Source organism: Dendrobates tinctorius, unplaced genomic scaffold (genome assembly GCF_039654945.1).
Source record: "Dendrobates tinctorius isolate UK_male_01 unplaced genomic scaffold, ASM3965494v1 ptg000030l, whole genome shotgun sequence".
Lineage (NCBI taxonomy): Eukaryota > Metazoa > Chordata > Amphibia > Anura > Dendrobatidae > Dendrobates > Dendrobates tinctorius.
In genome coordinates this window covers 19,924,076-19,948,236 of record NW_027361698.1, presented here as the reverse complement: position 1 = coordinate 19,948,236, position 24,161 = coordinate 19,924,076, and the positions used below count along the sequence as shown (strand labels likewise).

The 24,161-nt window shown below is 42.7% G+C and overlaps 1 protein-coding gene across 4 annotated transcripts in view; it reads right to left on the bottom strand.

Moving 5' to 3' along the window:
- Positions 1–24,161, bottom strand: part of ZGRF1 (zinc finger GRF-type containing 1) — a 140,204-nt gene that overhangs the window by 54,895 nt on the left and 61,148 nt on the right. For all 4 annotated transcript variants that reach the window (XM_073571934.1, XM_073571936.1, XM_073571935.1 and 1 more), the window contains 6 exons: positions 23,266–23,360; positions 22,845–22,971; positions 20,627–21,102; positions 12,696–12,834; positions 7,613–7,794; positions 4,774–4,970 (listed from right to left, as the gene is read on the bottom strand). In XM_073571934.1, the coding sequence (XP_073428035.1) occupies positions 4,774–4,970; positions 7,613–7,794; positions 12,696–12,834; positions 20,627–21,102; positions 22,845–22,971; positions 23,266–23,360 (1,216 nt within the window). The remainder of the gene's footprint in view (positions 1–4,773; positions 4,971–7,612; positions 7,795–12,695; positions 12,835–20,626; positions 21,103–22,844; positions 22,972–23,265; positions 23,361–24,161) is intronic.

Below are 24,161 nucleotides of genomic sequence, written 5' to 3'. Positions count from 1 at the left end.
CTAGCAGGGACCTTGCTCTTCTTAAGGTCATACGTGGTTGGTTTTGGCCCGTGAAGGACAGATTCTGCACCTTTTCTATTTTGGACTCTGGGAGCAGACACTCTTGCTTTTCTGAGTCTAGTACGAATCCTAGGAAGGTCTGTTGTTTTAGGGGTTGCAATTTTGATTTTTTGAAATTGACTATCCACACTAATTCCTGCAAGGTGTTGATCACCCGGGTCAACTGCGCTGTACAGTGGTCCTCTGAACTGCCTACTATGAGAAAATCGTCCAGGTATGGTATTATGACCGTGTCGTGAATCCGGAGAAAGGCAGTCACTTCCGCTATGACTTTGGTGAAAACTCTCGGGGCTATAGATATGCCAAACGGAAGAGCCCTGAACTGAAAGTGCCTTAGCGTGCCTTGAATATAAAGTGCTACCCTCAAGTATTTCTGGAAATCAGGGTGGAAAGGGATGTGATAGTACGCATCCTTTAAATCGACCACGGCCATGAAGCAATCTTGGTGTAGCAGCTTCACCGCCGTAGTTACTGATTCCATCTTGAAGGTCGAGTTCCTTATCCATAGATTGAGCCGTTTGAGATTTATGATTGTCCTGAAGGTTTGATCGGGTTTATCAGAAAAAGGGGTGAATAAAACCCCTTCCCTTCCTGTAGGCGTGGTACCTCGGAGAGTACCCGCTTGTCTATCAGGCTCAGGATCTCTGTTTCTAAGGCCACCTGCTCTTCGGTCACCTTCCTGATGGGTGTGATGACGACTACGGATTTTGGCTGACGGATGAAGGGAATTTTCAGGCCTTCTGTTAGGATGGTTAGGATCCTGGCGTTGGAGGAGATCTTCTCCCAGGTTTGGAAAAAGAATGCCAATCTCCCCCCCACTGGAACACTGGCGTCACTGTGGCGACTTTCTTGAGGTGGAGGTACCTCCACCAAACATAAATCCCGATTCTTTTTTTCTTTTATCCTCCCATCTTCTCCTGTCCGCGGGAGGGCGCCCCCTATTGAATCTTCCCCTCCGAAAGGGCTGTCTCCTCTGATCCATAGGAAATCTGGGGAAGCCTTTTTTCTTATCGCCTGCTTTCTCCAGTATATCGTCCAAGTTCTTGCCGAACAAGAATCGACCGTCGCAGGGGAGAGAACATAATTTTGCCTTGGACTGAAGGTCACCCGGACAGTCCTTAAGCCATAGCGCACGTCTAGCAGCATTTGATAGTGACGCTGCCCTGGCTGTCATCCGCATCGAGTCCGCCGAGGTATCGGCCAAAAAAGCTGCTGCCCCGTGCAAGAGATACATCTCCAATAAGATTTTCTCTCTTGGGACCCTTGAAGCCAGCTTTTCTTCTAACTGCTGCAGCGAGATCATGAGGGAGCGTGCCGTACAAGTACCCGCTATTGCCGGCTTTAGTCCTCCTGCTGTCGCTTCCCATGCGTGCCTCAAATATGAGTCCGCCTTTTTGTCTATTGGGTCTCTAAGAACCCCTGCGTCTTCCAGGGGCAGGGCCGACCTTTTGGAGGATCTGGACACCGCTGCATCTTTTTTGGGGATATCTCATGTCTCTGCATCCTTATGCTCGAAGGGATATCGTCTCTTGGAAGTGCCCCCGATTTTTCGGGCTTTTTCCACTCTCTCAATAAGTGCCTGGATCTTCTCGTTTACCGGAAAGGTCCGTTTTTTCCTCTCCTGAAGCCCCCCAAACATAACATCCTCTAGGGTTTTAGCCGCCTTTTCTTCCTGTAGGCCCATTGTAGCTCTGATGGCCTTTAGGAGGGCGTCTGTGTCTTCTACAGGGAAACATGGTTTACCCCCCATGTCGCTGTCTGAGGAATCTGAGGAGGATGATTTTTCCGCCTGAGATGACATTGACGCGGAATCCGAGGGGGAACTAGGGGGATCCCTGTTTTTTTTCCCTTTTTTCAATAGGGACTTAATTGAGCCTTCCATTTCGGACCTTAGGGCAGATATCAAATTGGCTGCGAAACTAGGCGCTTCCTCCGCCATAGTCCGCTGAATGCACACAGCACAGAGATCTTTTTGCCAATCTCTTGCTAGGGGAGATTTACATATAGCACAATCCCTATTGTTCTTCTTGCTTCCCGCTTTCCTAGGCCTTTCCTACAGGGTGAAGCATACAACAGAAGCCCTATTAACATAAATGCTAACATTCACGAAGATCACTCACCACCCGAAATCAAGGGTACCGGACTCGGAGGCTGCGTTGGGGCACGTGACCTGCGTTCTTTGGATCTTGCTGAATCCCCCGACCTGCGGCTGGGGCGACTGCTGCTGGAATGGCTTCCATGCTTTCTGCCAGAGGGCTGAGAGGGAGGCAGGGACGCTGAACGTTCCTGCTCTGACTCCATGTTGCACCGCCGTCTGCTGCCGCCTTTCTTCTTTAAATACTGTGCCTCCACTCCGGTGAGCGTCTCTCCCCTCCCCCCTGCGACCGCCGGCCGCCGCTTCAGAAAGCCGGCCGGCGTCGCACCCGGCGCCATCAAACCGTCTCCCTTCTCTGACGTCAGCCGGCGCACCCAGCAGGCAATGCGCCGCTGATGTCAGCGGCCGGAAGAAGCCAGCGTCTCTCCCCTGCTATGGGGATCGAGATGCGGCGTGCGCGAGGGGAGGGCGGCGTGGTGGGGGCTTCCCGCAGACCCCGGGGATCCCACCGACGCCCGCACGAACCCGGAACCCCGGAGGGCCCGGGGACTGCGCATCCAGCACCCGACGGCCGGCGCTGCAGGTGAGACACCTGTTCTTCCTGCGCCGGGACGGGGCTGGGTCCATTTTCTTCGCCCATGACAGGCACCGCCGACCGTGGGGTTCCTTCCAGGACAGGAACCCAACTGAAGCGGGGGAGAGGTGCCGCCCCTTATGTCTCAGTAGGTTCCTGTCCTGGCGGGGCGGATCCCTCTCAGGTGGTGCTGTCATGGGTGAAGGGAAAATTTAAAGTAACCAATAAATTTCTTCCAACTTTACAGTTGTGTTCCACTTGTTGTTGATTCTTCACCAAAAATTTACATTTGGCATCTCTATGTTTGAAGCATGATATGTGGGGAAAAGTTGAAAAGTTCCAGGGGGCTGAATACTTTCGCAAAGGCACTGTATATCACTGCGCATGTACCCAAGGGATACTCGGTCCCTAATGATGTGAGCATTGAGAATGTGCATAAATACGGCAAACTAGCAATACATAGTAATTCCCAGAGCTGAAAATAACAATAGCAGAGCATGCACACAAACAAACCAATACAAAAGGAGATACACTTGCAGTATACAACGTACCAGCGTATGTGTATATACTGTATATACACAGATCTGGCAAAAATTAATAGACCACTTCAAAATGTTAAGTTTGTCTCATTTTTCTCTTTACAGGTATATTTTTGAGTAAAATGTAAATTGCTCTTTTATTCTATAAACTACTGACATGTCTTTGAATTTCCAAGCACCAAATTTTGTATTTTTTTTTAAAAAAATGAGAAATGGTCAAAATAAAAAAATGCAGTGCTTGCAGACCTCAAATAATGCTAAGAAAACAAGGTCATAATCATTTAGAAACGACAATACTAATGTTTTAACTCAGGATTAGTTCAGAAATCAATATTTAGTGGAATAACCATGATCTTTAATCACAGCTTTCATGCGTCTTGGCATGCTTTCCACCAGTATTTCACACTGCTTTTGGGTGACCTTATGCCACTCCTGGTACAAAAATGTAAGCAGTTCTTCTTTGTTTGATGGCTTGTGACTATCCATCTTCCTCTTGATTACATTCCGGAGGTTTTCAATGGGGTTCAGGTCTGGAGATTGGGCTAGCTATGACAGGGTTTTGATGTGGTATATATATATACACACACTCACACACACATATATCACAGAGGGAAGGGTGTATTTGCACACACTCACACACACATATACATCACAGCGGAAAGGGTGGGGGTTATGGGCAAGTTACAAACCTGGAAAAAATTAAATGGGTCTCCCCATAACTATCATATTACAGGGTAAGTTTTCGGTGCAAAATGGTGCAGCTGATAGGGCCAACAACTGCCATGCTATTCATTCTCTTTTTGGCTGCTGCCAAAAAAACAAGCACAGCACTTGGCAACCCCATACGGAATGAATCCGACTGCGGTCAAGCATTCGCACTGCAGCTCCACTCAAACGTGAATAAGCGTTCCTCATTCAGCTCATTGGCGAGGGTCCTGGTGGTTGGATACCCATAAATCCACAAGATATTTAACCAGCGTCTTCCTATATGGGTATGTTTGCACACTGCTTGTAAAAACAAGCTACTTAGCAAATTGCCCTTGTTCTACCATTAGCTAAATTTTAATCAATGTTATTCACACCCTTATGTAGGTTGATGTACCCCTTACAGGAGGTTGGGTACAGAGTAAACATGAATGTGCTGACTGCTGTATGTTATCCACACATTTTAGAAATTATTTAAAATTGTAGATATATTATTCTATACACGAGGCGACATTATAATAACCACCATAAACATAATTAGCTAGATACTATGCCGCGTTGTACTATATGTTATATAGGAGGCATTTGTTACACAATTAACCAAGGTATAAAAAATAAAAAGCTCACAGGAACCCTCATATGCTACAAGTTAAATTAAATATGATTAAATAAGACTAAGTATAGATCTTAAAATATTTTACAATATTATTTTTTATCTATAAGGGTTAATACTTCAAAAGCCCAAATAGTTGATAATGAGTAAATGATTAGTACATAAAGGTGGGATAGCTAGAACATACCTGATAATGAGCTGGCTCTCTTCATACAAGCTTATATTCTGACATCTGATATAACTGGACAGACTCTTCATATCCACCATGACCACTCGGGATTCAGGTTTGTCCATCCCTTTATGTGTCACTTTTAATTCATCCAGCCATTTAAAGAATTTACATTGCCTGGCTTTGGAAGCATCACAAGCATAAAAGAAGCGCCCCTATTATAGACAGAAATGTGTTTTAAAATCATGTGACGATTTCTCCCTTGAAATGCAAGCATTACCAATGAAAACACAAGAAAACAATAGAAGCAGGTTCTCACAAGTTTGTCTAAAAAGAACATGCATATTCAGATGGGAGTTGAGGTTCTGCATGTTTTTAGATGCTAAAGACTACTGCTATATGTGAATAATATACTCTTAAGTGGAATCTGTCACCAGCTTTTTGCCAAATAATCTGAGAACAATATAGTGCAAACTAAGAGAAACAGATTCTAGAGATGTGTCTCTTACTGGTCTGCTTACTGTAGTTTTGATAAAAATCACTTGTTTTATTAGCAGGAAATTATCACTGCAGGATTAGTAATAAACCTGCTGCCATGTAGTCCTCCATATTCATGAGCTCTGTGTAATCCCGCCCACATCAATGATTGGCAGCTTTCTGTGTACGCTGTGCATGGGCAGAAAGCCGCCATTCAGTGTTGTGGGCGTGGTTACACAAAGGCAAAACATTCAAAGAACTAGTAGATCTGCAGCAGATAAAACAGGGATTTTAGAAGTATGACAGCATGCAGTCCAATAAGTGACATCACTGGAGTCAGGTCCTCTGCCCTTACATTATGCTGGTCTCAGAAGGGGCAGAAAAAAAAAAAAAAAAAAAACAACTTGTGATGGATTCTCTTTAAGGGTAATGAAAACGCTCTTGTTTAGGCCTCATTCAAATGTCCATTTTCACATATGTAATCTTTGTTTTTCACAGACAGAATATGTATCCATAATATGTGGAGCTCTTCAAATGTCAGTGATTTTTCTGCAGACACCACCCCTTCTGTCCACAAAAAAATCATGAGAATGTTTTTGAACCAAGTCACAGATCAAAAAACACCCATACAAGTCTATGGATCCATGAAAATCACAGACAGCACATGGATGGCATTAATACGTAATCCGTGTGCTATCGGTGATTAACATTGTAATGTATAGGAGAAGCTTTACAATCCAATTTTTTTTATCAAACAATAAAAATAACTTAAATCGCTTATGGAAAAAATAAAACTGACCAAACACTGATGAAACTCCAATCCAAACCACTGAAAAACAGTCTGTGATTTTACACATGATGAAAAACACAGATGTCTGAATGACACCTAACATCCATATTTTGGGGGCAGATGGTATATATTTGACATTGATGAATTCAAACTTATGTGGTTACTGAGTATCTCGGCCAGTCCCCTGGGGTCAGTTTCATGAGGTTGCCCTGTTCAGGATTCGGATAGGGATTGGCATAGGTGCAATGTAAAGGATGGTTCATCAATATAAGATAAAGGGGGTCTGATACCCTGCACGCCCACCGATTAGCAGAAATCTGCTTTGGTAACATCTATAGAAGCAATACTCACAGCTGAACACTTCAGCTCTGTACATTATCTCGTGACTGCTGCTGAGTAGTGCAATCTCCTACTCACTTGAATGGGAGTGAACAGTACACGACAGAGGTCACTCCGTAATGTAGGGAGCGCCAATGTTCCACTGGTGTCAGACCCCAACTGATCACAGACACCTTTTTTAAATAGGAAACTTTATTCACACACTTTTTTTACTTTTATTTTCTTCACCGTGGTTCTATATTTACAATTTACATTTTGAATGAAGGTTGGTAAAACCTTTATTGGTCTATGTGATAGAGAAGAGAAACCGTATTCAACTGAAAGGAAGGAAATATTGATGAATAAAACAAAGCTCTTGTGTCTACATATTGCAGTTACATACTTGTCATGGGGCCCCCTGATTTTTTTTTTTTTATTCCATTTAGGGAACGTCTACTGCTGGTGGTCGCACCTTCCCAGTAGCTTAGTACGACCATCTACATGTTCTTGACGGATTCTTGCCAGACAACAGAAATCAGTGCACAAGAAGTGGCTGTTACTTAACATCACAGTACATAACTGTCACAGGTGTGTCAGAAACTGCATATAGTCGCACTGCATCTAGCTGCAGAAGGTCTCTGCGTCTGACTTTGCAAACACCTTCTTAACCCTTCTGACTCTTTGACCTAGTGGCAACCTCTCTCTGACTCTAATTGACATACCTGGGACCTGGGTATTTATAGACTCCCAGCCAACTGCTGGGAGTTGCCGGTGATATTTCCATTTCCGCCTGCTGAGGTTTGGCGCTGTAGCAGTTGGCTATCTTCCACTTTAGTGTTGCTGTTACATCTCTTCTCAAGATAAGTGTTCCCCTTTTTTGTCTACCCCAGCTGTCTTTAATGGTAGTAGGGATTGAGTAGTGTCAGATGGTCCTCCCATATGCAGGAGATATAGCCAGGGTAAGGCAGGGATTAGGTTCCTGCTCGGCGATAGGTGCAGAACCTATATAGGGACGTTTAGGGCAGACAGGGTGATGTTAGATCTGCCTAGGGGTCGCCACTTCCCCCTTCCCTAGTGTTGGGTTCCCTTCCCTTATCCCTTGTGTCCCACTAAGTCTAATATATCAAGAGGCCGCCATAGCAAGTACAGTAACAATATAAACACCCAGAAGAAATCTTAAATACAATTGTAAATTTGTTAAGTATTTTATATTTGTTTGTAGACAAACTCCACGTAATGTAAATGTATAATACATGGACAGGAACAATTTACCTTGTTAGGGCCTTCTTTTCTGACCATTACAAGCTTAGCTCGCTGCTTGTGAAGGCAAAAGGGAGCAGGATTATAGTTCCGAAGTGTCTCGTCTCCGTTTGAGGTATAGAAAGACATATCAACTTTGTAGAAAGCATTGTGTAGTCTCTGTGACAGCTCGTACATGATTATATTTAAATGCTCTGCACAGAAAGAGGGAATTTGTTGTAGAGACATTTGCTAAATGAATGAGATACACAACAATTTATTATCTGTAATAATGGTGACACAAGCAGTTCAAAAGTAAAAGCAACACCTGCAGTTCACAATGAGGTACTACAAATGCTCACAGAGGAAAAAAAACTTTCTACATTGCACTGAATCTGTCATGAGGTTTGTGGCACCTAATCTGAAAGCAGCATAATGTAGAGACAGAGAAAATGGTTACAGCAATCCCTTACTCGGCTGCTTGCAGCAGTTTTGATAAAATCACTGCTTTCTCAGCAGGACATTATTTTTAGATGACTAGTAACCTACTGCCAGGTAGTCAAGCAAAATTATGAGCTCTGTATAAACCCACTCACACTATCGCATGACCCCACCCCCCTACTACTTACTAGCAGCAGAGGGGGCAATTGCCATGGGCCACCCAGACCTACCACTAGCCTTGACTGTATTGGCGTGCGTAGCAGATATAGCTAAGCTGTACAGTAGACCAGGGAGATCTGCTCTTCCTGCACTATCGTTCTTCTTTCTGTAGACCATAGATTACATACTACCTGCAGTCTACAGAACAGCAGGGTGATGGAGTGGCCTAGATGCTGGCGCACACACAGGATGTCAGAGTTCCAGAGCGGCACAATGACATCATCGTGACAGAACTCTGACATCCTGTGTGTGCGCTACCGCCTCAGCCACTCCACTAGCAAGGTTCTTGTCAGGATTCTAGATTAGATGAGTTCATAATGTTTTTTATTTTAAATAAAACTTGTGGTGTAACTGTGGGGGCATTAGTGTTGGGAGAGTGTGTTTAGGAAATAAAATTAATGGAAGTTCTTCTTTAAAGGGAATCTGTCACATTTTTTTTTTTTTTTTTTGACTATCAGCTGCCGGCATTGACATCAGGGGCTTATCTACAGCATTCTGTAATGCTGTAGATAAGCCTCCAATTTAACCTGAAAGATAAGAAAAACACGTTAGATTATACTCACCGGAGAGGGCGGTCCGGTCCGATGGGTGTCGCGGTCCGACGCCTCCCATCTTCATACGATGCCGTTTTCTTCTTCCCTTCCTGTAGTGGCTCCGGCTCCCTGCCCTCAACAGGGCAGAGCAGTGCGCCTGCGCCGGAGCCACTACAGGAAGGGAAGAAGAGGACGGCATCTTATGAGATGGGAGGCGTCGGACCGGACCGCCCCCACCGGTGACAATAATCCAATGTGTTTTTCTTACCTTTCAGGTTACATCGGGGGCTTATCTACAGCATTACAGAATGCTGTACATAAGCCCCTGATGTCAATGCCGGCAGCTGACAGTCAAAAAAAAAAAAAAATGACAGATTCCCTTTAAAGAAGAACTTCCATTAATTTTATTTCCTAAACTTGAGCAAATGTTAGTATAGTTTAAAGAAGCCAACCCATCAATATTTTATCCTCTTAATATATTGCAATCATATTATATAGCACTGTGTACTCACAATCGCTCATTTTGCCTTTCTACCCAGCTAAACTTTTCTAATAGTTCTAGGAATATTGAATGAGTATCTAACTAGCTGAATCTTTCCCAGCTCTATGTAGCAACAGGAGATCAATTTTCCCTGCAAGAATAAGGCGTTACTGCAAAAGTCCCTGGCAGGAGGGGAGGAGGCAGCAGATGGGTCAGGAGATGAAGAGGGGAATGACTTCCTGTTTCTACATAAAGCAGAGAAAAGAAAATAATCACCGTATATACTCAAGTATAAGCCGAGACTCCTAATTTTGCCACAAAAAACTGGGAAAACTTATTGACTCGAGTATAAGCTGAGGGTGGTGCTGCACAAGGGTTAATGGTGGTCCAAAAAGATGCTCCATAGATAAATACGGCCCATATATTGCCGCTGCAATTAAAAAAAAAAAAAAAAAAATGACATACTCACCTCTCGTTGCTGGGGGCCAGGTGCCGTTATATGACTCGAGTATAAGCCGGGGGGGGGCTTTCAGGTCTAAAAAAAATGGGCTGAAATCTTGGCTTATACTCGTGTATGACTGCATAGAAGGATAAAATGAGAAATTACACAGTGTTATGTTGCATGATGACTGCAATATATTACTATAGTTACATAGTTAGAGAGGCCGAAAAAAGACATTTGTCCATCCAGTTCAGAATATATTCCGTCAGAATAAATCCCCAGATCTACAGTGGGTACGGAAAGTATTCCGACCCCTTTAAAATTTTTCACTCTGTTTGATTGCAGCCATTTGGTAAATTCAAAAAAGTTTATTTTTTTCTCATTAATGTAGACACTGCACCCCATCTTGACTGAAAAATGCAGAAATGTAGAAATTTTTGCTAATTTATTAAGAAAAAGTGAAATATCACATGGTCATAAGTGTTCAGACCTTTTGCTCAGTATCGAGTAGAAGCACCCTCTTGAGCTAGTACAGCCATGAGTCTTCTTGGGAATGATGCAACAAGTTTTTTAAACCTGGATTTGGGGATCCTCTGCCATTCATCCTTACAGATCCTCTCCAGTTTGTCAGGTTGGAAGGTGAACAATTGGTGGACAGCTATTTTCAGGTCTCTCCAGAGATGCTCAATTGGGTTTAGATCAGGGCTCTGGCTGGGCCAGTCAAGAATGATCACAGAGTTGTTCTGAAGCCACTCCTTTATTATTTTAGCTGTATGCTTAGGGTCATTGTTTTGTTGGAAGGTGAACCTTCGGCCAAGTCGGTCCAGAGCACTCTGGAAGAGGTTTTCATCCAGGATCTCTCTGTACTTGGCAGCATTCATGTTTCCTTCAATCGCAACCAGTCGTCCTGTCCCTACAGCAGAAAAACACCCCACAGCACGATGCTGCCACCACCAGGTTTCATTGTTGGGATTGTATTGGGTAGATGATGAGCCGTGCCTGGTTTTCTCCACACATACCGTTTAGAATTATCACTATAAAGTTCTATCTTCGTCTCATCAGACCAGAGAATCTTATTTCTCATAGTCTGTGAGCCCTTCATGTGGTTTGTTTTTTTAAAGCTAACTCTATGTGGGCTTTCATATGTCTGGCACTGAGGAGAGGCTTCCGTTGGGCCACTATGCCATAAAGGCCCGACTGGTGGAGGGCTGCAGTGATAGTCGACTTTGTGGAACTTTATCCCATCTCCCTACTGCATCTGTGGAGCTCAGTCACAGTGATCTTGGGGTTCTTCTTTACCTCGCTCACCAAGGTTCTTCTCCCACGATTGCTCAGTTTTGTTGGACAGCCAGGTCTAGGAAGACTTCTGGTGGTCCCAAACTTCTTCCATTTAAGGATTATGGAGGCCACTGTACTCATAGGAACCTTGAGTACAGCAGAAATTCTATTGAAACCTTTGCCAGATCTGTGCCTTGCCACAATTCTGTCTGAGCTCCTTGGCCAGTTCCTTTGACCTCATGATTCTCATTTGGTCTGACATGCACTGTGAGGTCTTACATAGACAGGCGAGTGCCTTTACAAATCAAGTGCTATCAGTTTAATTAAACACAGCTGGACTCCAATGAAGGAATAGAACCATTTCAAGGAGGATCACAAGGAAATGGACAGCATGAGATTTAAATGAGTGTCTGAGCAAAAGGGTTTGAATACTTATGGCCATGTGATATTTCAGTTTTTCTTTTTAAATAAGTTTGCAAAAAATTCTACATTTCTGTTTTTTTCAGTCAAGATGGGGTGCAGAGAGTACATTAACGATAAAAAAAAATGAACTTTTTTGAATTTACCAAATTGGCTGCAATGAAACAAAGAGTGAAAAATTTAAAGATGTCTGTATACATTCCTTACACACTGTAGTCCTAAAGAACCTAATAACTGTAAGATACAATACTGTTATGCTCCAGGAAGACATCCAGGCCTCTCTTGACCCCTCAATTGAGTTCGTCATCATCACCTCCTCAGGCAAGGAATTCCAGATTCTCACTGCCCTAACAGTAAAAAATCCTCTTCTATGTTGGTGGAAAAATCTTCTCTCCTCCAGACGCAGAGAATGCCCCCATCTGACAGTCACATTCCTTGGTATAAACAGATCCTTGGAGAGATATTTGTATTGTCCCCTTATATACTTATACATGGTTATTAGATTTCCCCTTAGTCTTTTTTCTAGACTAAATAATTCTAATTTTGCTAATTTCTCTGGGTATTGTACTTCCCCCATCACCTTTATTAATTTTGTTACCCTCCTTTGTACTCGCTCTAGTTCCATTATATCCTTCCTGAGCACCGATGCCCAAAACTGTACACAGTACTCCATGTGCGGTCTAACTAGGGATTTGTCCAGAGGCAGTATAATGCTCTCATCATGTGTATCCAGACCTATTTTAATGCACCCCATGATCCTGTTTGCCTTGGCAGCCGCTGCCTGGCACTGGCTGCTTTAGCTACGTTTATTATTAACTAGGAACCCCAAATCCTTCTCCACTTCAGATTTACCCAGTGGTTTCCCGTACAGTGTGTAATGGTGATATTGATTCCTTCTTCCCATGTGTATAACCTTACATTTATCAATGGTAAACCGCATCTGCCACCTTTTGGCCCAAGTTTCCAACTCATCCAGATCCATCTGTAGCCTCTCTTGTATTGACTGCTTTACATAGTTTTGTATCATCTGCAAATATCGATATTTTACTGTGTAAACCTTCAACCAGATCGTTAATAAACACGTTTAAGAGAATAGGTCCCAACACCGACCCCTGCGGTACCCCACTGGGCACAGTGACCCAGTTAGAGAATATACCATTTCCCCTCATACAATATCTTTATTTTCTGTAATAAGAAAAATCTTTTAACAAATGACTGACTTAATAAATGCATATATGTATTCAGCTTCTACTCCGAACCTCTGTTCTGAAAAATATATAAAATGAGAAAACCTGCTCCCACCTGCAAGGCACGCACTAAAGACCTGCTTATAATGTGCCGAGGACTTGAAGAAAGCTGGAATATGTATTTCTCTTTTAGGGACTGATGGCGAAAGAACAGTCTGCCTACATGGAAAGCCAAGTTCACTTGTCAGCATAATCTAGGGTTAATAAAATGGGATAGATGATCAGGATATATAAAAATAACACTCATACATCAATTGTCGCATATGAGAAGCAGCTACTATTACAATGAAACATACAAGACTAGTATTGCCTATCATTACACCCAAGAGCCATAACAATATAGCCACTGACAGATAAAGCACTAATGATTTTATTTTGACAATGAAACGTCAAGGTGTGGCATAAATTCGGTAGCAAGAGAAGAGTCAGTTCTTGAAATTGCATGATCACCTACCAACCAGCAAGAATTCTGGCTCTCACAGATCTGTTAGTTTTTCTTTAAAGTGAACATGTCAGCAGGTTTGGCCGATATATGATGCAGCCACCACCTTTCAGGGCTTATCTGCAGCATTCTATAATGTTGTAGATAAGCCCCCGATATGACCTGCAAGATAAGAAAAATAAGTTTTATTATACTTTCCCGGGGAGGCGGTCCGGTCTGATGGGTGTCGCAGGTCCGGGTCCGGTGCCTCCCACCTTCTTGCAATGCCGCCCTTTTACTTGCTTCACAGGCTCCCCGGCATTACGCTCCTGCGCAGTCGTACTTATTTGCCCCGTTTAGGGCAGAGCAAAGTACTGCAGTGCGCAGGCGCTGGGCTTCTCTAATAATTTTATCATTTGAACAACTTCATATTAAATTTGGAATTCCTCATAGAGAGTTTTATATATATATATCTGCAGCTGAGGCATGCCATAGCATATCAGTTCCCACTTTCCAGGATGTGTATATCTAAATACCCACTAATAGGAATATTGTCCAGTCAAGGGCCTACGGGTATGATCTCATCTTCATACACCTTTCTGTTAAATTCCAAAATTGCCTCCGCCCAATTGGCTGTGGAAGGAAAATGGAGGCAACTAATCCTCTCCATCACCGATGACCAGTGGTGTGACGCACTGGAGGCGCATACGACGGTGTCTCCAGCGGCAAATAAATTAATCCAATTATATATGCTACACCAATCATATATAAACCCATGCAAACTATATAAATTCGGCAGAAGAGTAAATAATGAATGTCAGATGCGGGGAGGTGGGAGCAGATTTTTGGCATCTCATTTGGGATTGGGTGGCGCTGAAAGCCATATGCCTGGAACAACCATATAGGTCTCACAGAGACCTCGGGTTGTCCAGGCAACATGACGCCGACCCCGATCACGTGACGGGGTCGGCGATGACGTCATTTCCGGCCCGGTGGCCGGAAATGCTATTTAAATGCCCGCTGTCAGCTTTGACAGCGGGATTTAACTAGTTAATAGGCGCAGGCGGACGTTGATTCCGCTCGCGCCTATTGCGGGCACATGTCAGCTGTTCATAACAGCTGACATGTCCTGGCTTTGATGCGGGCTCAGCGCCGGAGCCCTCATCAAAGCAGGGGAGATGTCTGATGACGGACTGTGTCCGTCATTGGACATTAAGGGGTTAAGTTCTGTTTTTCTATTGTATAAAATAGTTATTTCATGCAATAAGATGCAGATTAATTATGTAAAAATCATACAAGGGATTTTAATTTATTTTTTCCTACAGCTGAAGTGTACCTCCGATAAAACTTAGACCTCTCGTGTGTGTATAATTTAAATATATACACTAGGGTGACCGCAAAAAATCGATGTCGGAATTTTGTCCGTCTGGACCCCACAAAACGATTCCCCTTTCCAGATATTGAGATAGCCAAAATTTGAGCTCGATCAAACGACGTTAACCAGTACCGCTCGTCGCTCAAAGTTTGAAAAAATCCAAATTGAGGTATTTTAAGATTTAGGTATTTTGCATAGTCTGTTAGACTATAAAGAATGTGACAACAACATTGCAGAAATAGCCCTGACCAAATTTTTGAACCATTTGTGGTATTTGAATGCAGAGTTGGTGGGATTATCGTTTTTTGATCCCACCATTACAGACAATGAAAAGTTGTTAATGGCTAATAAATTGCTCAGTAGCACAGATGAACCATCAGAGCACGCTAGGGTTGTAAATCCAAAAGTTAGGAAAGAAAAATTAAAAGAGGTAGGAAGTAACCGACTTTAACGACCTTCTGACAAAAGATGAAGAACAAAAGCAATATGTCCTGCAAGTTGTAAGCAAATGCCGAGCATTATATTCTGACGTTTCAAAAACTACTTTAACAAAAGCTCTAGAATAGATTAGATAACTATGTAAAATTATCAACTCATGTAGGTTAGCTCTGGGGTCGGGGATCGCTACTTACCTGTCAGACGCGGCGATCCTGCGTCCTCCCGCCCGCCTCCACGCGTCGCTCGTCGGCGCCACAGGAAGCCCAGCAGGGAGTGACCGACGAGGAATGGTCCAGGAGCTTCTCGCGCGATCAGCGATAACCAGCGGGGGAGCCGGTCGGAGGTAAGTATCACATGCAGCGAAATCGCTAGCAATATCGCTGCAACGTCACAAAATCAGTGACTTTACAGCGATATTGCTAGCGATATCGCAGTGTGTAACGGGGTCTTTAAGTAGTCTTGCCTTTATTTGGACACACCTGCCAAACTAATTTGCACAGGTATCTGCAATTGCTTTCAGTGATATAAAGAGCCCTGACACACATCACCATCAAGGAGTTAAAATGACAAACAAAAAAAATTCTAACCTTATCACTCCTAAACTCTTTTTGCATAATAATTTGGAACACAGTTTAATATTAATATATATATATATATATATATATATATATATATACACACACACACATTATATATATATATATATATATATATATATATATATATATATACACATACATACATACATACACACACACACACACACATATATATATATATATACACACACTTTTTTTAATTATACATACATACATATATATAATACACATACATACACACACGGTGGGCCATTTATATGGATACACCTAAATAAAATGGGAATGGTTGCTGATATCAATTTCCTGTTTGTGGCACATTGGTATATGGGAGTGGGGAAACTTTTCAAGATGGGTGCTGACCATGGCGGCCATTTTGAAGTTGACCACTTTGGATCCGACTATTTTTTCCAATGGGAAGAGGGTCATGTGACACATCAAACTTATTGAGAATTTCACAAAAAAAACAATGTGTGCTTGGTTTTAACATTACTTTATTATTTCATGAGTTATTTACAAGTTTATGAACACTTATAAAATGTGTTCAAAGTGCTGCCCATTGTGTTGGATTGTCAATGCAACCCTCTTCTCCCACTCTTGACACACTGATAGCAACACCGCAGAAGAAATGCTAGCACAGGCTTCAAGTATCCGTTGATTCAGATGCTGCACATATCATATCTTTACAGCATAGACAATTGCCTTCAGATGACCCCAAAGATAAAAGTCTAAGGGGGCCGGATAGGGAGACCTTGGTGGCCGTTCTACTGGCCCACAACGACCAATCCACTTTCCAGGAAACTGTTCATGTAGGAATGCTTGGACCTGACACCCATAATTGATGGTATGGTGTGGTATATGGGGTACAAAGATAGTGGGGCCATCCTTCATCATTGGAAACCTCAATGCCACTGGATATCTGAAATTGCTACACGATGATGTGTTGCCCTCTTTATGCACTGAAGATGGCACGTTCCCCAAGTTTTTCCAGCAAGATGGTGCACCACATTATGGGTGTTAGGTCCGAGCTTTCCTACAAGGAATCTGACACCCTTAGACTAGCATTTCTTCTGCGGTGTTGCTATCAGTGTGTCAAGAGTGGGAGAAGAGGGTTGCATTGACAATCCAACACAATGGGCAGCACTTTGAACACATTTTATAAGTAGTCATAAACTTGAAAATAACTCATGAAATAATAAAATTACGTTAAAACCAAGCACACCATTGTTTTTCTTGTGAAATTCTCAATAAGTTTGATCTGTCACATGACCCTCTTCCCATTGGTAAAAATAAAGTTGTATCCAAAATGGCTGACTTCAAAATGGCTGCCATGGTCACCACCCATCTTGAAAAGTTTCCCCCTCCCATCTACTAATGTGCCACAAACAGGAAGTTGATATCACCAACCATTCCCAGTTTATTTAGGCTTATCCATATAAATGGCCTACCCTGTATATTATACACTGCTCAAAAAAATAAAGGGAACACTCAAAGGACACATCCTAGATCTGAATGAATGAAATATTTTCATTGACTACTTTGTTCTGTACAAAGTTGAGTGTGCTGACAACAAAAATCACACAAAAATCATCAATGGAAATCAAATTTATTAACCAATGAAGGCCTCGATTTGGAGTCACACACAAAATTAAAGTGGAATGTAATGTCCTTAAAACAAGTCAAAATGAGGCTCAGTATTGTGTGTGGCCTCCACGTGCCTGTATGACCTCCCTACTGTACAACGCCTGGGCATGCTCCTGAGGATACGGTGGCTGGTCTCCTGAGGGATTGCCTCCCAGACCTGGACTAAAGCATCCACCAACTCCTGGACAGACTGTGGTACAACGTGACGTTGGTGGATGGAGCGAGACATGATGTCCCAGATGTGCTCAATTGGATTCAGGTCTGGGGAACGGGCAGGCCAGTCCATAGCTTCAATGTCTTCATCTTGCAGGAACTGCTGACACACTCCAGCCACATGAGGTCTGGCATTGTCCTGCATTAGGAGGAACCCAGGGTTAACCACACCAGCATATGGTCTCACAAGGGGTCTGAGTATCTAATTTCGGCACCTAATGGCAGTCAGGCTACCTCTGGCAAGCACATGGAGGGCTGTGCAGCCCTCCAGAGAAATCCCACCCCACTGCCAAACCGGTCATGCTGAAGGATGTTTCAGGCAGCAGATCACTCTCCACGGCGTCTCCAGACTCTGTCACGTCTGTCACATGTGCTCAATGTGAACCTTCTTTCATCTGTGAAGAGCACAGGGCGCCAGTGGCGAATTTGCCAATCCTGGCATTTTGTGGCAAATGCCAAGCATCCTGCACGGTGTTGGGCTGTGAGCACAACCCCCATCTGTGGACGTTGGGCCCTCAGACCATCCCCATGTAGTTGGTTTCTAACAGTTTGTGCAGACACATGCACATTTGTGGCCTGCTGGAGGTCATTTTGCAGGCCTCTGGCAATGCTCCTCCAGTTCCTCTTTGCACAAAGGCGGAGGAAGTGGTCCTGCTGCTGGGTTGTCCTCCTATGGCTCCCTCCACGTCTCCTGGTGTACTGGCCTGTCTCCTGGGAGCGCCTCCAGCCTCTGGACACTACGCTGACAGACACAGCAAACAGTCTTGCCACAGCTCGCATTGATGTGCCATCCTGGATGAGCTGCATTACCTGAGCCACTTGTGTGGGTTGTAGAGTCCGTCTCATGCTTCCACAAGTGTGAAAGCAATACCAACATTCAAAAGTGACCAAAACATCAGCCAGGAAGCATTGGTACTGAGATGTGGTCTGTGGTCCCCACCTGCAGAACCACTCCTTTATTGAGGGTGTCTTGATAATTGCCAATAATTTCCATCTGTTGTCTATTCCATTTGCACAACAGCATGTGAAATTGATTGTCAATCAGTGTTGCTTCCTCAGTGGACAGTTTGATTTTCACAGACGATTGATTTACTTGGAGTTTTATTCTGTTGTTTAAGTGTTCCCTTTATTTTTTTGAGCATATATTTTATTTTTTTTTGTACATATACACACACAAGCAGCAGGTCTTATCAGTGAACCAATCTTTTTCTTCTCCTTAAAGGGGTTGTCCGGGCTTTTCACAATCTCAGTGCATATCTGGGCTGCAGAATGCTGACAATAAGTCATTTTTACCTTCTGTGGCCAGTTTGCAGGGTTTGCTAGATATCATCTCTTGCTTGTAAGAAAAACGTCCGGGGGGGGGGGGGGTGTTCTGGCATTGAAATGAGAACTGGTCGTTTCCTCCTCAATAGTTTCACTTTCCATAGATCAGTGTTCAGCGTGTGTCTGGGGGAGGAGCAGCTCTCTGCACTGAGGCTGCTAGAGGGGTAAGATTTGTTACTGTGTGAGGAGGGATAGGCTTGTTCATGTGGTCGGGGAGGGCCTGTTGCTATGGAGGGTGGGGTTGTTGCTATAGAGGGCATGTTTTTAGTAGAGTAGGAGGAAACGTCCAGTTCTCATATCAATGCCAGAACACCCCCCACCCCTGGACATTTTTCTTACAAGCAAGAGATGATATCTAGCAAACCCTTCAAACTGGCCACAGAAGGTAAATTACTTATTGTCAGCATTCTGCAGCCCAGATATGCACTGAGATTATGTGAAAAGCCCGGACAACCCCTTTAAAGGTGTGTCAGAAGACCTGCGGTTTATCTGCGGATTAGCCCTGCGGTTTATCATCTCTACAATGGAGCAGATGGGAAACCGCAGCGGAATCCGCAGAAAGAATTGACATGTCAATTCTTTCTGCAGATTTGAAACCGCAGCAAATCCGCGCGGAAAATTCCGCAGCATCTGCACTGCGGTTTTCATTTTGCATAGAAAATAAAGGTACTGTACAACGCAGCAGAAACTGCTGCGGATCCGCAGGGCCAAATCCGCTGTGAATCCGCAGTGTGTGCACACACCCTAAAAGAGTTTTTTTCCACAAATAAGAGTTCATTTTAATCAACACATTTTACAATTATTTCCCCAATTGGATGTGTTTAAATAAAATGTTCCTGTGCTAAGATAATCTTATAAATGTGCCCCTGCTATATACTGTGTAATGGCTGTGTCTCACTGTACAGGGACATAGTCTGATCATACCACAGCTCCTGGGCAGGGAGGAAGAGAAAGCGTATACAGTAGTAATGAGCGCGTATACTTGTTGCTCGGGTTTTCCCCAAGCATGCTTGGGTGTCCGAGTATTTTGGCGTGCTCAGAGATTTAGTTTGTGTCGATGCAGCTGCATGATTTGCGGCTGCTGGACAGACTGAACACATGTGAGGAATGCCTGTTTGATAGGGAATTCCGACATGTATTCAAGGCTGTCCAGCAGCCGCAAATTGTGCCAAAATAGTCGGAGGACACCCGAGCATGCTCGGGAAAACCAGAGCAACGAGTATACTCACTCATCACTAGTATACAGGTATTCTAACACCGGATCGCAGCTGATTCTTTTATGAGGTAAAACATTTCCCTGCCTGTTTTTAAACAATGTTTTACTTCAAAGAAAGAACTATTTGTGATCCTCTGCTGTCCTGTCTGTATACTCTCTTTTTCTACCCCCCTGCCCAGGAGCTGTGATATGATCAGACCATGTCCCTGTATGGTCAGACACAGCCATTACACAGTACACAGCAGGGGAACATTTATAAGATTATCTCAGCACAGGAACATTTAATTTGAACACATCCAGTTGTGGAAATTATTATTATTCCAAGATCTATTGATTAAAATTAACTTTTGTTAGTGGGAAAACCTCTCTAAGACCAGATTTGCATGTTAATTTTTTTTTTTCCTGAAAAACACTCCATGTGTTTTCAGTGTGTTGGATACACTTTTGGTCCATGTGTCATTTTTTTAAAATAATTTGTTGCAGAAATATTTTTTTTAGCGTCTTATTAATTTAACAGTAAAATAACAATAGCTCACAGAGGTCATTTTATATGGGTTATTGACTGGCATTTTTTAAAAATGGATCAAAGTAGAATACATCTCGTTCTCTTTTATTCTGCTGCCAATTTTTACGCATAAAAAGGCACATTCATTGTAATGGGTCTGTGATCTGTGAAAGAAACGAACAGCACATGTACCAAAAAAACTTGTGTGAAGGGACCGAATAAGCAATGAAGCAATGAGAATGCCAGGATACATACCTGCTCACCTCCTGTGTTTGGTGAATGTGGACGACTCTTCTCTACAAGAGGACGGAATCGTTCAGATGGGGTATGGAGCTGAGTGATCATTTCACCCCCTGATCCATTATCTCTGTGATTATGGTAGCCAAATCTACCCTTTAAGGAGTCATGCTGAGGTGAAGCAGTTGGTGTCACATCATTATTTGATAATTCATCTGTTCTATCCAGGCTTCTGAATACACTTTGTGGACAGAAATCACTTTCGCCTTTGTCTACATTTTGTGCACTTTCAGGAGACATGTGCTGGTACACTGTCCATTTGCTTGACACTATTTCTTGAGACACAATATGTCTGCCGTTTCTTAATGAGGAAGTACTAGGCTTTAGCACTTTGGGGGTGTTAGAGGCAACATCATCCACCTCATCCTCGGATACAGAGACTTCTGTCAAATCCTTTACAAGGCTGGACTGTACTTTAATGGATTTCACAATACCTAAGTGCATAAAAAAATAAAATTATACATTATTACATGGTTTTCTATTTGCATGGTATTGATGTCCTGTCACACAAATAGGAGCTAAGCTGCAGTACCTGAGAGTGGCCACTAAGTGTACGGAGCGCTCGTCTTGTATTTGTCCACTAAGAGAACTTGTAACAACTGATCAGCGGGGGTCCAGGTGTTAGGCCACGGCTGATCTTATATTGATGACCCATCTTATGGATAGGTCATCAATATCATAGTAGTGGAAAACGCCTTTAATTTTACATTCAAAATATGAAAAATGTATAACTTCAAAGTATATAAAAATGTAGGCAAACATTTCATAGATATATCTACAACATTCTGTGGCCCCACAAAATATATTCCTCAATCCAAATTACCAAACAAAGTTTATTAGGGTACTTAGTGTGATGGTATAGAAAACTAGTAATTTATTTTCCACATTTTAGTGAGAGTATACAGACAGGGATCAGTCACAACATTAAAACAACTGACGTATGAATTAAGTAGCCTTGACTGATTTGTTACAATAGTGCCTTGTCAAGGGGAGGGATATATTAAGCAGTGAATGAACAGTGAGCTCTTAAATTTGATGTGTTGGAAGCAGGAAAAAGGGACGTGTGGCTTTCACAAGGTCCATAGTGATTAAAGCTGTTGTCACTACTTGTACAACCTCTTTTGAATACCTATATTTCACCCCAGGAAATTAGTAACACCTATACTCACCTCGGGTGCTATTCCAGCGGTGTCGGCGCTGGCTCTCACGGGGCTTGTATGACATTGTGTCATGAGATCCTTGCGGTTAATCTGCGCTGGCTTAAGTCTCCTCTCCTACAGACGTAATGGATATCTGGAAAACGTGAGGGAGTAAACGCAGCTCTGACTTCCTCTGAATATCTTGATTTGTCCAAAAGGTGCGGAGAGTGAAGTCAAGTTGTCCGAGTAGTGGACAACCCATTTAAGGTGCTGTCTAGATGACATGGTGTCCAGACCAACAGAGTATCTCCAGAATGTCAGGTCTTTGGGTTGTTGCCAGTATGTCAGTACCAGCAACAAGGTTTTGGGGCTCACAAAGCTCACCGATGTAGTTGGCGAGTGAAGACTGACCCCTATTGTCCAAGCCCATGGAAGAGTAATGGTGGCCATGATACAAAAGTGTCAGAACACACAATGTATAGTACCTGGCTAAGTATAAGGCTGAGAAGCTTCATAGTACACCATAGTAGGCAAGTGGTTTTAATTTAGTGGTTGATTGAGTGTATTTAGAAACTCATCATAAATGCTCCTTAGGAATTAAGAGATCACCATCTTCTCTAACAAAACATGGTGTATAATAATATTTTTATTGTTCTTTTATTGATTTTTATTTAAAAAAAAAAAAATCAAGCAACTACGCAAATAGCGTTAAGAAAATTAACCTAATTTGTGCATCAAATGTTCTTATATTGACAACTATTTTCACAACAAACTACAAACTCTGCAGTTGATATTCCAATCATGCTCCCACCCGTGCTTACAGATGGCATAAATCTAGCAATATGACTGCAGCATAAGACTACACAGGGTTTGTTTTGTAGTCTGTAACTGTGGAAACATGTAGGTCTGAGGATGACATCAAGATGCCAAAGTGATTTTTAATTAAGACTATCTGTAAAGTTGCTTTTTAGTGTAAAGACTTTGCTACAATGAAAACAAATTTGTGATAAAAAGATGGAATTGCATTAAGCTCTTACACTCTGGCTGCAGTGAAGCTGAAGAGTCCTGTAACTGTGCTGGAGTGTTCTCCGCTACATTGCTTAGCTTTGGCCTCAGAAAAAAACGATGTATTTCTTCACATGAATTTGGTGTTGGCGTTTTCACCTGAACAGTAACCAGAACAGATTAGCAAGAAAGTCTATTAAAAAAAGTCATCTGAAACTTTCTATTAATGCGAATAAAATAAATTATTCAAATTTGCATCCTATTTTATCGTCTTGATATAAAACAGAAACATCCCGATCAGTACTATGATATTTTACAGATACTACGTACGATACTATGCACGACTAAAATTCACCAGTTACATGCAGGTGTCGTAAAGATATTTTGTAACTGACACATTGGATTTATGACATCAGAAATCAATACGTTTGATATTGCACATAACATACCTACCTTATTAGACTTGTTTGCTGACCGCTGTGACGATTCCCAATCACAGTCTGAACATGGAGTTCCCACTGGCCACTCAGGTAGGCGATTTTGCATGGCTGTAATAGTGGATAAGGTAATATTAACATTCAGAAAAGAAATGCTTTACTATTGCTAGTAAAACGCTATTCTTTATTATGCTTTGGTTATATATAGCTTTGGTTAGTAGTGGACAACCCATTTAAGGTGCTGTCTAGATGACATGGTGTCCAGACCAACAGAGTATCTCCAGAATGTCAGGTCTTTGGGTTGTTGCCAGTATGTCAGTACCAGCAACAAGGTTTTGGGGCTCACAAAGCTCACCGATGTAGTTGGCAAGTGAAGACTGACCCCTATTGTCCAAGCCCAAGGAAGAGTAAAGGTGGCCATGATACAAAAGTGTCAGAACACACAATGTATAGTACCTGGCTACCTCTTACTCCACAGCACTTTACAGACATTACCATTGCTGTCCCCAACGGGGCTGTAGATTCCCTATCAATATGTCTTTGGAATGTGGGAGGAAACAGGAGAACCCAAAGGAAACCCACGCAAACACGGGGAGAACATACAAACTCCTTGCAGACGTTGCCCTTAGTGGGATTTAACCCTAAGACCCCAAAGAGACAGCACTAACCACTGAGCCACCATGCTTGTCTGTTATGATTTCTGTATCATTCAGAGAGGTGTAAATAAATGTATGTCTCATTCTGAAAGTGGATGGGGACTAGGATTCACACTGGGTCAATACCAGCAATGAAAAAAAGTGTGGTTCTCCAATATCTGCTTTGTGTACAAAGGCCTTTTATTTAGTCTTCATCTTACAGGGGAATTTGTCACTAAGTTTTTGCTACCTCAACTGAGAGCTGCATAATTTAGAG